The 17717-nt window shown below is 41.2% G+C and overlaps 1 protein-coding gene across 1 annotated transcript; it reads right to left on the bottom strand.

Moving 5' to 3' along the window:
* Nucleotides 1–348: 348 nt before the first annotated feature.
* Nucleotides 349–17404, bottom strand: PRKAR1A (protein kinase cAMP-dependent type I regulatory subunit alpha). The gene is made up of 12 exons (XM_040582053.1): nt 17284–17404; nt 16075–16134; nt 14972–15150; nt 9444–9617; nt 8717–8808; nt 8443–8504; nt 7866–7912; nt 7063–7221; nt 6331–6391; nt 5927–6048; nt 5230–5311; nt 349–2837 (listed from the first exon to the last, which is right to left on the bottom strand). The coding sequence occupies exons 3-12, from the start codon at nt 15146–15148 to the stop codon at nt 2665–2667; spliced, it is 1149 nt and encodes a 382-aa protein (XP_040437987.1). The 5' UTR covers nt 15149–15150; nt 16075–16134; nt 17284–17404; the 3' UTR covers nt 349–2664.
* Between the last annotated feature and the right edge of the window lie 313 nt (nt 17405–17717).

Genomic DNA, 17717 nt, shown 5'->3' with positions numbered 1-17717 from the left:
TTAACAACCTTAACAGGAGATCAAAGCAGCTCAAGTTGCTAAGAGAGACTCAGAAAAGCCGCAGGTACCTTTACTGCAAAAGCAGTCACGTGCACGATGCCAGAACTCGCCTGGAGTTCCTGGGGCACAGGCACAGGCTGGCTCACGGCGACCACGCTCTCCAGCAGGCTCCGGAGGGGAAGGTGCAGTTGCACTGTACGCTAGGACCTGAACACAAGCCTCCGGAGTTAACACGAAGCTAATCTATTAAGCTTCTTAGTTTCTACCACCTCATTAATAATGTACGCCCTGAGGCCAAAGGGAAACACAATATAAGGATGGGAGGGGAAAAAAAAGAGACTGATTGCATTTAAGAATTTAAATCATTTTATTGCTTTACCTGCCATTAGGACAATCTATAACAAAAGGAATATAATATATTAGCACATACAGTAAATCAGACTTATATAGTCAGGTAACAATACAAAAATGGTCCTCTGGTTGACTATAGCTTTCTAGGGCAATAGACTTCATAAATTCGCTAAAGGCGGACTAGCAAAAAATTACTTCTAAAGCCCTGAATGTTAGCTAAGGCAAAACTATGCCAATTGTGGTTTCAAACATATTTAAATTGCACACAAAGGTAAAGCTATAACTGTGATTAATATTTAACTCAGACTTAGCTGATTTATCTTAAAATCTTGTAGGTAAAACTACAAAAGGGAGTAAACAGCAAGCTAAAAAGATGCGGTAGTGAAACAGGATTAGAAAGCCTTATATAAAAAAAATGTGCATTTTTTTTGTGGAGCTCTAACTAGTTTACACAGTTTTTGGTGCTTTAAAGTAACACAAAGAATACATATGAAGAAAAAACCTGGATAGTCAACTGAAGAAAATAGTTTTACAAAAAAAAAAAAAAAAAAAAGACCAAAAAAACAGAAAAGGTAGCATTTGTTTACTCCTTAAGGACTCTGGCAGAAATCCTCTACTCAACATCTTCCGAAAAAAGAACTCAAACTGCAAGCATTTAAATGCCGTTATTGGGAGTTCAGGTTCAGAAATACCCTGAAACCTTTTGTAAAGGCTTGATACCCTCACTATTATTTTGCATCAATCAGCAGGCTCTTCCTCATTATCTACAGGCCTGGGAGAAAGTCTGTTGAATTTGAATCCCTATCGATTCAGAAGGGAAATAAAACGAGGGCTCCATCGTTAGAAGTAGTTGCACAACAAATGCAAAACTGCTTGCTGTCACTCCCAAATACAAACCTACACTACTTTTATATAAATTACAGTTTAAAGGAAACCTTAAAAATTGCCTACCATTATTGAACCGTGGAATTCAGTAAAAACTTCTGGGAAGTACTGGTGCGCACAGAATAATGTAACACAAAGCTGGTAAATACTGAAATACATCTAAGACTCCGCAACATACTGAACTTGGAAAAAAGAATGAGTATGAAATACGTGTCATGTAAATTCCATTGGCAAGGAAAGAGAATGCACCTTTTGTATTCAAACTACATTTATAATTAACCATTTTAAAAATTATGGATTAACTGATTTAAAAACTTAAAATAACTGAGTGTTGCAAGAAAGTTAAAACATTCACTTTTTCTGCCTCATTCTCTACCAAGAATAATGGCATCTGTATAGACCAGCAATCTTGCCACCTGCAACTAATGCTGGCCATAAATACTCAACATTTATTTCCCCTGGTAACAAAGGGTCACCTGAACTGATGATCATTTCTTTAAAAAGTCAGCTGAGTAATACAAAGCAAGCAAGAGTCACAGGGAAAGTAAAATGTTTGCTTCCAATTTCTACACCAATCTAAGTACTTGAACATTACTAACAGCTGGACAGCTGCACCATTCTTACACCAAAGTTAGGCATTTAACGTAACATTTGGTTCTTGCCACTTTGAACAGGAAGAGTTTTAAATGGTATATCTATCGCTGAAGAAAGAACAAGAAAAAAAAAATCAGTTGCGGCAAGTCAGCAAATTAAGTAACATCTGCAGTAGTTCACCAGAACTATAAACCTTAAAAGCTTTGATTTACACTTGACAAAAACGTAACTAAGCAATCTTAAACCAGCAGACAACAGGAACAATTATACTGTTAAATTCCAACTGTGGCTTTCTTAGCAGCTGATGCCTCACGATTGAACCCAGGATTACAGTACCCAGAAAATTTTAAAAAAAAAGAAAAGAAAAAAAAGAAAACCCCAAGCCTCAACAAGCGCCATTACAAGGGCAGTTCTCATTTCAAGAGAAATACAGCAGATTATGACCACAGCCTTAAAATCTGTCCAACAATTTGAGTAACACCTTTAAAAGCATTTCCACCCACTCCCCCATCACCTCCTTACTCTATGGCAACTGGCATGGTGCCAGGAGATCTCTCCCTCGCTGACGCAAGGCTGCATTTGCCCGAGTTGGACATTGTTGCACAGAGAGAAGCCGTAAGAGCAAACACCTCCATAGAACTTTTTCTATTAATTTAAAAGGGACAGAGAGCACAGAACTAATATGCTCTAAAATTAAAAATAGTGCCATGATAAGCAATTTTTTTTTTTTTTAAACAGACAGGAAGCTGCAAATGCCAGTGGCAATGTGGCTCTGCACAAGGGTAATAAAGCAGTCTGCATTCGTGAAGCATGGTGTGGATAGGGAGGAAGGTTTCAGACAGACAGCGATACAAAACTGTTGTACTGCTGGATGTTTCGCTTGAGAATATCCGAGCACGGACCCAGGACACGTTCAAATCGGGGTCGATCGAGCTTTACACATTTCAACAGGCCACGAGCAACAACTGTGGCAGCACGGGGACGGTTCATCAACAGAGCTATTTCACCTAGGGCAACAGGAAAGCATGAACAGTGTTAAAAATCAACGTGCAAGAAAGCCAAAGAAATCACCCTGCTCTATTTCAAACTGCTACAAGAACCAAAGGTAATTCAGGTTTTAACACTGATCAGAGCAAGTATCTACATAGTTACACTAGAAGCAACTGTGAAGGCAGTTTAAAAAAAAAAAAACAACCACAAAACTACTTGATTTTCCTAATTAAAAAGCCTGTCCACATTCAAGTCTCTCTGAAAAAGGCCTAAAGAATTTTGACTATTGGTTCTATGAGAAATGGTCATGTTTCAATTAAACATGTAATTTTTCTAGTCAACAAATAGTTATTTTTAATATGTAAGGTAAGCTACTGTTCAATTCTGATATTTCTAGGAAATTCAGGACAAGACAACCCTGGTATTGAAGTAAAAACATTAATGCACGAGACAGGAGCTTTTGACCCACAGCTAGCCAGAATCAAGAGTTTGACTTTGCTATGGGACTGTGGAAGATGAGTATCTTGAAGTCCCATCGGATTCCCGTTTCGTAAGTTATGCACAAACATGCCAAAAGCTTCGTTTCAAATACCTGTCACAACTGCTAAACAACATATTTGGAAATAGCTTTCAACAAGCCCCTGCTTCCACTGGTGATAACAGCTACGCCTAACATCCCTAGGAACAAGCACGAAAAATCACAGCATCAACCACCAACTTTTGGATTTGTTTGTTTTTAAGCAGTTGGGCTGGTTACACCCATGTTTGGGACTGAGGAAAGAACTTGGTGCTCCACAGAGAATAGATTTGCCTGCATTATCAGAAGGGATGTTCAAAAGCAATGAGAAAAACTTTTCCTCTGTGCCCAATTAAAACTCCTGAACTCACTAACCTACAAAACACAGGCTTGCAAAAGAATAAGTAGGTTCTAAGGGAGAGTTCAACCCCTGGAGGACAGGTCTGCAGCACCTGAACGCAACAGTAGAGATAACTTTTAGTTTGAGAGTGGAAAACTCCAGAGTACACATGAAGGGAAATGTTAGAAAAGACTGAAATGACATTCACCAAACAAAAATCCAGTACTAGATACTGACCTAAGCTGACCTTTGGTCAGATCCAGTACTACTAACACACTCTTTGAGTACATCCCACTTTAGACCTTTGCAACAGAGTATTTGTTGATTACATCATCTACAAAGCTGAAAAACTGAACAACCAGAAACCTTCAGCAAGAGGACTGCTTAGAAGGAGTAATAAGTAGTAAGGAGGGAGGACCTACCTTAAACATGAGAAAAGAGTTAGAGGTTCTGGTTTGCAGCTGGGTTTTCTTTCTTTTTCTTAGTGAGGGAAGTATTATTACACCTTAAACAATAGGTTCTGAACAGGTTGAGCTGCAAGCCACTTTTCTTCTGAACCCAAATAAGGCCACAAGGAGTATCTTGTTATATACTGTTACATTATACTCCAAGAATGCTCTCTAAGCATACATATCCAGTCCTTATCTGTGATCCAAAATAAATCAACATGCACTAGACAAGAGACTAGTTCCACGTGAAGACTATTCCAAAGTCTTCACAAGCAAGTACTTATCACAGGATCTCAGCCTTTTTCTTTGCCAACATATGTAAGTTTTTTTCAACCCAAAGCAATTTACATGGTATGTAACTTTTAGCTGAGTTAGAACACCTTCAACAGGAGAAAAGACCCTGATCTGCACTCGGGAGACAACGTCCAGAGCACCACACAGCTTTGGGGTCCCCGGTACCAGATGCTGACAAAGCACAGCAAGTCCAGCAGTGCCACCCAGATGGTCAGGGGACTGCACACTGGGTGTACAGAGATGCTGAAAGAGCTGCGTTAGTCTGACCTGGAGAAAAGGCAGCTAAGGAGGGAATCTTAAGGCTGTCTTCGCTGCATAATGACTTATTATAAAGGCAAAACTAGGCTGCTCTCTGCACTGTGAAAGGCAGAGAGAAAGCAACAAGTTGCAGAACAGGAAATTCTTGTCAGGCACGAAGAAAATTCTTCACAACGTGAGTTAAACAGTGAAAGAAATTGCCCAGAGAGGTTGCGGGATCCCCATCCCTGGAGACCAAGAGACTCAGCTGGACACAGCCCTGAGCAATATGATGCAATTTCAAAGTTAGCTCTACTCAGAGTAGGGAAGTTAGACCAAACCACCACCAGGCCCCTTCTAAATTATTCTAGAACAATCACATTTCTGTAATACACATGCACACCTGCATGCCAAGCGACTCTGATACTCACCTGACATTGAATGAAGCCACAAGAGTTAGCCAAAACAGTAATTAAGCAAATCCACCTCATCACTATCATTCACAACAGTCATCTACACAGCACAGGTAAAATGGTGACAGTGGTGTATGTCACCATCAGTATGTAACTCACCAAAATAATCAGAAGGTGCCAGTCTGCCCACTTCAACGAATTCTTCATTTTCTGATCGACGCTGTAACACTGCAGCTGTGCCCTTTAATAAATCACAGCAATTAAACAATTGGAATTTCCAGCATCACTTGAAACATTGAATTCCACACAGATTCAGCTGCTTTGCACAAATAACTGTTACGATGTCTCAGTCTAAAAACTGCTGCACAGTCCTTGCATAGCTCAGCAGACTGCTCTATAAAAACAGCTGGTCCTCCCTCCTCTCTAAGCAGAAAATGTCTGGGGTATCTGCACATCCGCAGCACTGACCTCTTCCTGCTTTTCCTCATAACAGTAAGAATATTACAGTATAACTAGGGGGTGGGAGAAAGACCAAACGCACTCGAAAAAAAAAAAAAAACAAACAGACAAGAGACAATGATTACCACTAGCAAGACGTTACTATCTAGAACAGGTCTCTTCTGAAAAAGATAAACTGTTTCAGCCAAAAACTTGTTACTTTTTTCCAGGAAGTATCATTTGTAAAAATAGCAAACCAAATATAAGCTTCTGCATGTCCGGCAAGATTATATTTCTTTAGGAATTCTCCACAAGTATGTTCTTACATTTTGATTTTTTTCAAGTGCCTATTTAGGGACAGAATAAACCATGTTAAGAAGAAATAAAGTTCTAGGCTTTTATTTTTTACTTTACTTACCTCCAAGATAATGAAGAATTCATCTCCTGGCTCTCCCTGGACCACAATCTTCTGCCCATCCTCAAACTGTACTGGTTCCAATGCATCAGCTACAGTGAGACGCTCCCACTTGTCCAGAGATTCTACAGATTTAGAAGTTCATTAACGGAGTATCTTTTCAAGACACAAATTACACTTTTTGATCTCTCTTTACACAGAGGTCAGCCTATTTCTGGCTACACCTGTGCATCAGGTATCAAGACTTGAATTAGAATTATTTTGGAATGATGCAGAAAAGCTGCACACACTTTGCAGTCAGTTTTAACAGATTTCCACAATAGCCTGTTATCATAATAATGCTGGGTAACAGCTTTATGACAATATGGCAATTTATTCCACTTCGCAACAGAAGTCTTCTCACTTACCCAATATAGATACTTTACTAAGGAATTCCTCGTACATCTTTCTCTTTCTCAGAGTACTGCCCTACAAAAGAAAAAAAAAAAGTCACTCCACCCCAAGCACACGAATTAAGTTTTCTTTCTACTTCATATTTTACATGAGGCTTCAATTAAAACTTAAGATAAAAAATTTCAACCAGACATACTGCATCCTGTCTCACAGACTCCAAACTCACAAGATTGTTTTCAAATTTATTTCAGTAATATTTCAGAGCTGAGCAACCTTCATAAAGTACTTAAACATTAAGGCTGCAATAAACACTCCTAAATGCATTCTAACTGTATAACCTTACCAAAACTCACAACACCTGCTCAACTTCGTTACAACTGCTGTGCACACACACCACTTACAAATAGCAAGCTAAATACAGAATAGAATCAAAACATCTGGCTCGCTAACCAGCAGCTTTAAATTTTTTAGTCGTTTAATACTGCATTGGTATTGTTTTGTTCACTAATGCAAGACTTCTCCTTGTCCCACGCCTGACAGACATATGCTGAGTGATCAGTTTTCTGATTACAAAAGAGACAGCAGGATTTTGAATAACCAACTCCAGGAAAGGACCAGCACAGATAGAAGGTCGGATGACCAGTATAAGTTGAGTGAATAGTAAAACCAAAAGCCTGATTCCAGGCTATGCACGCAGCTACTTGAGTCAATGACATAAGCCACACACCAGCTGGAAAAATACTTGCCATCAGGATCCTTCTATAGCTATCTCTATCAATGCCCCACAACTTCACATTCGTCTTCGCTTTGACAGTTGCAGCACGGGGAGTTCCATAGATAAGGGCAAGTTCTCCAAAGCTTCCACCCTCACCAACGCTGGTTGCCCACTCGCTGTTCACATAAACCTGAAAGGCAGCGCACTGTGGTAAGCCAAGGCCCACCGTGTCTCACGAGCTGGTCAAAGACAACATGAAGCTCCTGCTACCCTTTATAGAATGCCTAGAATAGAATTCTAAAATGCTATTAGAAAACGTTTCCTTTCTAATAAAGGGAAATTCTCACATCTGTACAGCCAGAGTTGACCATTCCAGGGTCATCAACACTCCACAGCCAACCCCAGTCCCAGCCACAATTTTTTACTTTCATCAACAAAGGGACTCTCTTCTAAATCACATGCACAGAGACTACACACAGACTCCCGAGATCCTGTGATAAGAAATAAAATATCAACAAAGTCTCTGTCAGAGAAAGTTACAGATGAGTTGGACTGGAAAATAAAAAGCCTGTTCATTCTTAATGCCTGTCCCACACCACAACTAGACTCCACCCTGCTCTTGTAAAGTATTAATATTGTGTTGGTGGCCAAATCGTTCATTTTGAAAGCCACACAACTCAGCATGAACAGCCAGATTGAGCTGTTAAGGGAACAAAATAAGCTTTTACAAGGAAGAATTTATTATGAGAACAGTTGCTAAAGGAAGGACCTGTAGAAGAAACCTACTTCTACTAGGAACAAACATATCATTAATAAACGACCAATAATGCTTACATCCATTTCTCCTTGATCAACAACATAGAAGTTATCACCTTCATCACCTAAAGACAAGAAAATATTGAACACACATTAAAAAAAAAAAGCAAAGCTATGCAAACATTCACATTTCACAGAAATGGCATCTCTGACAGCTTTGATGTTTAGAATCTAATAAGGTTGACAGCAACCAATTTTTGCACAGCTTGCAGGATGAAATTTCACATTTTGCCAATTTTGCACTCATCTTAGTCCTGTGAAAGAGGACACCTACTGGTATGTGGGAGATCAGCAGCATTGCCAGTATTACTGGAAAGGCATACCAGATCCATAAACTGATAAAACGTGTTCTACAGAGCCATCAAATGACAATCTTTACAATAGATAACATATGTAATGAAACCACATCTTCCTGAAACTGCTCCACTCCTCACTTTAGTATGAGCTGTGCTTCAGGTAACATAACAAGAAAGGGTTACTGTATGCAGACAGTGTTTTTATTAAAAAACAAACAAACAAACAAACCAACTAACCACCCAAAACCTAACAGCAGCACTAGGGCACTTATTCACCAATGTAAACAACTGTCACTTGCCTTGCTGTATGACAGTCTCTCCTGCGATGTAAGTGACAGGGAACATTGCATCAAAGATGTCACTGAAGAAAAGGATACCAACGTTAGACAAGTGCTGGAGAACTGCCAGGCATGCATGCATTCATACATCCGTACCTCCAACCTCTCAATACTCTTCCTATAGCCTCTGTATGGTTACACTACTATAAAGTGGCTGTGCAGCTTTGTACGTTATGACACATTTAGCTCTTCTGAAGTCTGCCCTTCAAGGAAGACTACAAAGATTTGTTCCTACCTTCTTTCATTATCATCAAGATGGGCAAACAGCACATTCTTCTCAATAGCTTTTGCCAAAGCAGCCATAGTCTTATAATCTTTTGGAATAACCTAGGATATAAACAGAAAAAGTAACTGATTAATTTAAAAAAAAAAAATCTGCACTCCCCAGGGTAAACAGATTATTTAAATTGCTACAAAACACCGGCTGAGTTTTTGCGGTTTCTTTCAAGGACTACAGATCTAAAACCAAATATAGTCAGTGTTTACAGCCAGTTTTTGCAGAAGGTAAATAAAATCCTGTATTACTTCATGCAACTGTAAAAGCATCCTTCAATGCTAAATTTTTCAGGGTTTTTTGCAAGAGTACAAGTATCTTTTCAACTTCCATTTTGCTATGAATAGCAGCAAGTCTGCTCTGCCATTAGGCTAAACGTAATGTTGTTGCAGCTGTCAAATAACTGGAAACACTTTGTTTATATATATAATATATAAATATGTGCATCTAAATATATATATTACTTCAAAAGGAACAGATCCAAGTTATGCATAAATGGTTTAATTGCATGACAGTTTATTCTAACCTCCAATTAAACAGCTGTACACAGAGGTCTGCTTTTTAGTTATCACAAGACTTAACAGGCTACAGGAGCTTAGTGTTACTTAATACACTGGCTAAAAGGTGGTCTTAGACAAACTCTTGGATTGTAGATGCAATTTTTAGCAACATTTAGAAGTCAAAGCACCTTTCTAACATAAGATGCAGCATCCTCTTCTGTATAGACTTCTGCACTGATGGCCCCGCGCCTTCTTCGACCCTTAACCACAGGGTTCATGGGAGGAGGGGGAGAGATTTCATCCTCCCGCGAGTCTGAGCGAGAACCAGACTTCTGTTGATTCAACAACTGTTTTGTTTCCTCCTAAACAGGAAGGGAGACATGTCTGCATCACATAATCCAGTGAAGAAAAAAGTCGTTATATATCACATTCCAATTCAGCCTGCCAATGCAAGGGAGCTTCCTGCATACTACTGCTCCCACATTAAGGCCAACAGGAGACTACAGCAACCAGGATCAAAGGCCTTTCAAAATAGATGGCAGATAGGCCATTCACAACATTCATATCACAATGGTGTTTATTTTTAATAAGTTACACTAATAGTTTCATAAATTAAGTAGTATAAACAAGTCGATTCTATTTTCCACTACTGTAATCCACAGGCAATGAGGACGTTCTGCAAATTGTAAAGTTTTTTTGTACAGTTTTCCCAACTGTAAACCCAGCAGTTCTTTCCCTCAGCTGGGAGGTGTTAAGCCTTTTTTGATTTGAAAGACAGAAGAGCAATTCCTCAGAAATCCATGTTACATGAGAAGCTTTTGAAACAAGGTCAAGTCATGGACCAACTTGATACTCAATAACCAACAGTTATTTTAGGAGAAAGAAATATGAACGCTGCTTACAAAAGAGCCGGAGGGAGGATGCTAGAGGCCAAACGGTAGGGTTTCTCCTGCAAACCCCGGATCTTTGCATGACGTCACACATTTTCCTTATTTCCCTCAGCTACCTGCTGCACTGTGTTGTAGTGATTTTGTAGAAGACTAGCATACTCACAATAAAGTGAAGTCTAACTTAATCAAATTTTGTGCGTCCTTCTATGTACTAGAAGATTCACCTTAATCAACTAAAATCAGACTAAAAACAAAACAAAAAAGCCAACCTTGGAGCCAAAGCATTTGCATCATAACAGCTCAAATTACTTTCCCAGCATTAAGGAAACAGGGGTTTGGGACATGCCTTAAAAGCACAAGGAGTCATTTGTTCTCTGACAGCTCCCGGCACTTTTAAAAGCTGGGTTTGACCCAGTGTCCTTGATCAAACTGTCCCCTGCTCAGCTGGGCAGCTTGTTGCTTGGCTGCCATGCTCCGCTCCGGAGGTGCACAGAGGCTATGTATAACACCACCACTTTGAGGAAAGGGACATCAGATAACCATTACAGCGAGTTTACATTTTACACCTCTCAGATAGCCAAAGAGCAAGCACTGATCCATCAAATTACATTCCACTTCCTGCTTTTTGCCCATTGATAAAAATAGTGCTACATTTCAAAATGATGGGAGCAAAACATATTTAAAACCTTGTTTCCATCTTCTGATTTTAGAGAAACAAGTCTCAACTGAGATGAAGTTAAAAATAGTTTGACCAGTAGTAAGTGTTCGGTTTAAACTGCCTCTCTACTAAGTGGGCAGCACCACCAACCACAGAAACATATTGTTTGTTCACATACAAAGTATTTCACCCATAAAAAAGCCTTGACACTTTTTAAATAAGTGAACACCAGCTGCTGTATTTTTTCCCCAGTATCACATAAAATATTGAGATCCTCTAACTTTCACAGCTAGAAGCACTTCAGCAGCATTTACCAAGGGAGCTGTGTATCAAAACACTGTTCAGCAAAAGACTCATCAGGGTAATGGTCCACTCAAGGAACAATAAAACTGCACTAACAGAAAAAAAAATACAACTGGAAACTTCTGCCTGATCTGAGATTTAATATTACTATATTAAAAAGAAGTATGTTAAGATAGGGCATGGACATATAAACAAGTTACAGGTGGGTAAGATAACACATTAATTTAAAATATACCAGCTATTCTAAATAGCCTACATACACACACACCAAGAGGAAGATTATCCCTGAATGAGACAAATCTCCATGTATCCCATTACACCTTGCAAGACAGCACTGTGCCACGGAGTGACATGCTAAAATCTCATTGTTTTCACAGCAGTAGCTTTTCATGTGCTCATCTTTTTAAAATACAGCTTTTACAATTCCTGATATTAAACCACATTACTCCTCCACCAGATCAGAGAAAAATTGCACTAGGACCTGAAGGAAGAGCGGCAGTTGTTACTCTGTTACCTTAGAATTTAGCCATTACTTATGACTGAGAAAAAAGTATTTGTTCAGGTTTAGAGGCTCCTCAAATTAACAGAGAATGAACAAAGGCATTCATTTTACTCTGTATGGATCAGTATAACCATTACCAGGATTTTAAGAAGGTTTAGTAATAAAGTTAGCCTGTTTATTACATCCAAGTGTTGAGCCTGGTCTTTCTGTTGATGAAGCAGTTCAAAGTTTTCAGTGTCAGTGACCATTAACTGTAAAATCTCATTTCTCCTGACAAGTAAAAAATTGTTATTAAGTTAATTTAAATTATTACAAGTAAGAAACGTTAAAGTGATAAGACTTCACATACTTACATTGAAGTCTACCAGCTACTGAGAATGACCTTCACAATTTCAGAATTATGTTTTACACTGTACAGCCTGGCACCTGGTAATTGTCATCACACCAGAAACAGTCTCAACTTCTGGCTAATTAGTATTTAATTTATATCAGCTCTCCACACACTTAAATCCCAAACACTCACAAGCTAAAAAAAAGTGTTAAAATCCCTGCAATAAAATAAAGTCACAACTGCACAGTTTATCATCCTTAACTTCCATGTTTTGCAAAAGAAACACTTAGGAAAACGGGAAAATATTCAGGTATGTATGTACAGAGGCAGGGCAGGTGGCAGGGAGTAAGTACAGTGACTGGGTGTCAATTGCACTTCGTAATTCCAGCTTTCTGTAAAGCCTAAGATGCACATAACTGCATTACACACAATATTTCAAACATGCACTTATTTCAGTGGACAGCCATGACCAATATCCATCTGGCAGACTGTAATAACGATCTCTACATTACATTTCCATAGCTCAGACTACCTACACAGCCAAGCATAGCCATTAGCTTTTAGTATGCATTGCTGTTACCAGACACGTTTGCACAGCAAAAAGAATAGAGGCTTTAGTACACCACAAACAGATAAAATAAAAACATTTATACAATCAATGTGTAGTAATTAGATGCATGAAACAGCTTTCATAACCCAGAAGAGGATATCTGAATTCCTACAGTAGGTACAGCAATCTCAGAGGCAGTAATTTTAATGTTTCTGAACATAAATTCAAAAGCATGTTAAAATGTCTTCAATGTATTTTAATAACATGACAGTGAATCAGCTCTGTGTTTGCGTGCTGTGGGAGAGATGACTGTCAGGATAACCACAGAGAAAATAGCAACCTTGCTTCAGTTTTAAATGGTCTTCCTTCAAAATTCAATCTTAAAAAAAATACTGTATCTCAACCTCAATTTCAGCCAGTCTAACAGATGAATACATTTATAAAAGTATATTGAAAAGTTACCCTGCTTTATTGAAGATGTAACAGACATTACTTCTGGAAGGTGAAGCAGATTTCGTTTCACCTATTTTTCCTCTCCCAGAGCTAACTACCACGTTAGAGCTGGTTAATAATAGTGCTTCACATTTGTGCTTTCCAGACACAGATGTCAGAGGAGTTGGCTAACATAGTACAGGATGTTCACTGCTGTTACTTGATAGCTATTAAGGTACCACATTACCTGGCTAAACTAAGACCAATCCGTTAGACTGAACAGTGAGACTTGACTGAAGAGAAAGCTGTAGCAATTTTTAAATTCAAGAAGGCAAGAAGAAAAATACTAGTTTCACCTGTAGCTATCGCCGTGCTGGTGGGCATGTATAACCCATACCAACACAACTCATAAGAGACCCTGACCAAAACTCTAATAAGAGTAATTTAAGGGGGAAGAAACATTACTTAACCGGTTTTATTTTCAGCTTCCTTGTGGGCTGACCAAATACTTAGACAGCCTACTTGCACCAGAATAAAATCAAGTTATTCAACTCCAGAATACATGTGATTAAGTTCAGAGCTAGACTTGTCTTGCTAAAAGCCAACAGTTCCCTTTACGTTTAAATAATGCACGTTGACTGTAAGTTCACTACAAAAGCATCGAAATATTCCTATTTTATATCCCTATGTATGTATTGGTTTACAATTTATTCTAAGTGCGCTAATGCAGTTTACTTTGTAAAGTTTTGCATATCAACACTTGTGGCAATGTTTTACCAATTACCAATCTATCAGTACTTAGAAACTTGAGAATCCAAGGTGGGGAAGGAGGCACAATGAATTTTTAAGAACCTGCTTACTACCTGGTTTGCTGCTGGTATTCTCTCTGAAAGAGAATGTACTCAAGATGCATCTACACCAAAAAAAAAAGCAAGTCAGGCATATTGCAGAGTTCTTGGAGTTTTTGTTCATTTAATAAGCAAAATGTTCTTCAAATACTAGAAAATGACCACATGGTGCAAACTAACCTGTAACTCAATGTATCTACCTTGAACACTTCCATTAAAAGACAATTTGCACTATGCATATTGATAACCTCTAGTGTTCATTTCTTTCTGCTTTACATTAGCAATTAGTAACTAGCTAGAATAAAAAAAAAATAAAAAGACATAACTCCCATATACAACAACTACTGAAAGGAGCACCTGCAACTGACTGTGTATGAGGTCACAGCTACATTATTTACTAATTGTGTATTCTGAATAGTCATTGTATCTAACCTTTCCCTGCATTAGCCTTTAAAACCTTCCATTTTCATAGCAGCTTCCGTTCCTATATGCTTAAGCATCAATATATAAAATGAACAGTTCAAAAGAATGCAAAAATCACCGTTTCAAGCATGAGCACCGAGATGACAAAATGCTTTCCATTCCCAAGATTCCAGAATGCTTCCAACAACAACAAGAACACCAAAGAGACCTTGAGGACAAGAGGAACAACAAAGCAAAACACCAACACCGAACTCCCAGGAGAAGGCAGAAACAGGCTTGCTCTCCTAGAGATCTGGAATGCAAATACTTCCATTTGTCCTCAGCTAGGCCTGCCTGACTACCACTAACCTACTCCTTCTGTGCTGTACCCACATTATCGTAAACCATTTGTCTCGATATAAGAAATCAGACACCTAATGTCTGTGTCTAACCAAGGTCAAACACCACAGTTATCTAACTACAGACACAAGCGTGTGTGCCACCTACTAGCTTTCATGAGCAAGCATTAGACTGGGATTACATCTGCATCCCAGCTGGGTAAGTCTCCTTCTCAGCTTATGTTCTGCCCTATGTGCTTTGCTATGACAGAGGTGCTTTTACACCGTGCTCAACTGGCATAAACTACTGGAAAATAGGATTTGTTTTCCAAAAGCATCAGCTCCAATTTCAAATGGCCAATATGAACACCAGACAAATCCAAAGCTCCATCTCTAAATCACAAGGAGATGATGCAAATTTAGGTTGTTCCACCCTCCTTCCCCCCCGCTATGTATTTTTACCTTCTCCAGTCTCTCAAAGTACTCTCTGAGGAATCCCATGGGTCTTTCAGGTCTCACTGTGCACAACTGTACAATGCAATCCTTCAGAAGTTGCTGGATGTTATGTTTTTGGACATAAAGTTCACATTCCCGAAGACTACGCTCCTCCTCGCTGCTGCTGCTGCTAGAAGCTGCCATTGCTGAAGATAAAAGAAAGAGAAGGTTAAATAACTAGCAGAAACAAAGATGCTGCAGCCCGATATAGTCAGACATGCTATGCTGCCTGAAAGAAAGTTACACTGCATTACAATCTTACCGATACCACAGCATAAAACTACCTTTATTGGTAAAACTAGTAACTAAAATACACCGTGAAAGAAAAAGCTATGAACTTACTTAGCACCTGGAGAGAAATAAAAAATCTAGGTGCTCTTTAGCCACAGGCACAAAAGGAAAAGCATTTGATTGAGCTGGAAAATCTTCAGTAACTCAAGCTCTACAAGCACTCAAAGTCAGGGAAGCTTCCACCTAAACTTTCTGCTGATTAAGCCTAGTATTCCATAGGACTGGAGGCTCACTTCACAGAGCTGTACAGGGTCACAGAGATGACGAGCAGGAGACACATGGGTGGAAGCTGGGAATCTGAGAGGCCAGTATGAAAAGTACTAGGAAGTGAAACACATTAAGGTTGAAACCAAAGCCAGTCTGCCAAATGCCAAGGCAGAATCCACTAACGGAAGTTATGGAATTAGAGGCATTACTTCTAAAAAGCTACTCTCCATTTTAAACTGGTCCATATTTCGTAACTATCTCCGTGGATACACTGCAGTCCCAAAAATATTTCTTCAACTATAAATAATCAAGAGTACATCTTTAAACACATCTATTACGATGCCAACTTTTCAACAGACTTTAAAATTATAGTGTCAGCTGTAACAATTTGAAAAATATTCTTAAGCAGGTGTCATCCACTCCAAGTTATAGAACCAGTTTAAAATATATTTTTACATTTATATATAAAACATTTCACGTAACTTTTTTCACAAAGCAATTAACACTGAGACAACTGAAGAAATAGAATAGAATTTCTCAGTGCATTTCTGAGGAAATATAAATAAAGTTACCTGCTACAGGGACTGTGGCAACAGCTTATAAATACGAAGATATGTTGATCCCAGGATCAGCTTTTGAAAAGAAAAAAATGGATTCAGTCAAAATGACATTGAGAAGTGACAACTGAAAAGCCAAATGATGCAGTCATATTACGCGTTTTATCCTACTGAGGCAGCAGATTGAGAAACATAGGCAATATAACACTGTGCCCCTTGAATTATGCCACCGGAGATTACAGGAGGACTAGAGTTAACACGAAATTGCTAACACTTCAAACAGGTTTCATTCTTGTCACAGTTAATCCCTGCATAAGTATGCACAGACAGATGTATTGTGTTGCACAAACACCAATTATGGACTTCACATGGATTGAAAGAGTGCCTTAAAGTTCTCCAGTTACTTCTTTTGTTTTGACAGCTCACACAGTGAAGGTCAGTCTTAATTAACAGCCACAGAGAAACTTGGTGGCTCCCTGACAGACTACAAATTACAAACTACAGAAAAAGAATTGCACTGCTGATAGACACGGATCACGGTTGGTCATGAGAACAGCAAGGCCAGGGCTGAAAATACCAAAGAAATACTGAAAACTGCAGCATTTCTACAAGGTATTTTTTCTGCATATTACAAACCCGAGGTTTCCCAGAGCCTCCTAACGCCCGGCTGCACTTGGATGGCTCGAACGGCCCGGGCCCGGCCTGCCCTCCCTGGGGCAGCCCTGCCAGGCCCAGCCCAGCCCGCCCCTCACCGCAGGGCCGGGGGTGCTCCCGCTCCCCGGGGGCGCCGCCGCCGCTACGGCCCAGCGGGCAGCTCCAAGGCAGCACCAGGGCGAAAGTAACGCCACGGCGTTCCCGGGGTAGGGGCACCCCCGTAGCCCCCAGCCCCACGCCGGGCCGGGGACTGCTGGAGCACTGGCCGCCTGGAGGCGACGCCCGCCCAGCCCCACCGCGGCCCGACAAGCCGGCGGGGGCCCAACGCAGCGCGGCCTCTCTCCCTCACAGACCCGGGGCCTCCAGCCACGGCAGGAACGGGGACGCTGCCCCCACTGTAGGCTCGGGAGCTGCCCGCACCGGGCCGCTCCCCTCAGCGGGGCCAGCCCCCGCCCCCAAAGGCCGCAGGCCTCCCGCCCCGCGCCGCGCCCCTCGAGCCCGGCCTCGCCTCCTCGCCCCGCCACCGCCCGCATCAGGGGCTGCCGGGCCGGGCCGGGCCGCGCCGCTCACCTGCCGCGGGCGGCTCCGCCGGGCCCTCACCGCCCCCCCGCCAGTCCCGGCCCGGCCGCGGCCTCCGCGACAGCAGCAGCGGCGGCAGCAGCTCCCACCGGAAACCGACTGATCCAGCCAATCACCGCCCGCCGTGACGTCAATGCGCCTCGCTCTCACCCAGACCCGTCGCCACGGTAACCTTAAAGGGGCAGCGCAGGGCGCCGCTGCTCCAGCGGGCCGCGGGCAGAGCTGGGAGCGGGGCCGCCTGGGCGCCTTTAAGGCGCGCGGGGCTGGCGGGGAGAGAGCGGCCGGGGCGCTGAGGGGCGCGGGCCCCACGGCGGGCGGACCGGGGCCGGGGCAGGCCTCCTTGCTGGGCGGGGGGATCCGGCGGTTGGGGCCGCCCGGTAGAAGCCGCGCTGCCTAATGCCTGTGCGGGCCCGACCCCGGGCGGG

Source organism: Falco naumanni, chromosome 1 (assembly GCF_017639655.2).
Source record: "Falco naumanni isolate bFalNau1 chromosome 1, bFalNau1.pat, whole genome shotgun sequence".
Taxonomy (NCBI): domain Eukaryota; kingdom Metazoa; phylum Chordata; class Aves; order Falconiformes; family Falconidae; genus Falco; species Falco naumanni.
Note: the sequence above shows the minus strand (reverse complement) of the source record. Positions and strands in the feature narration are given on the sequence as shown.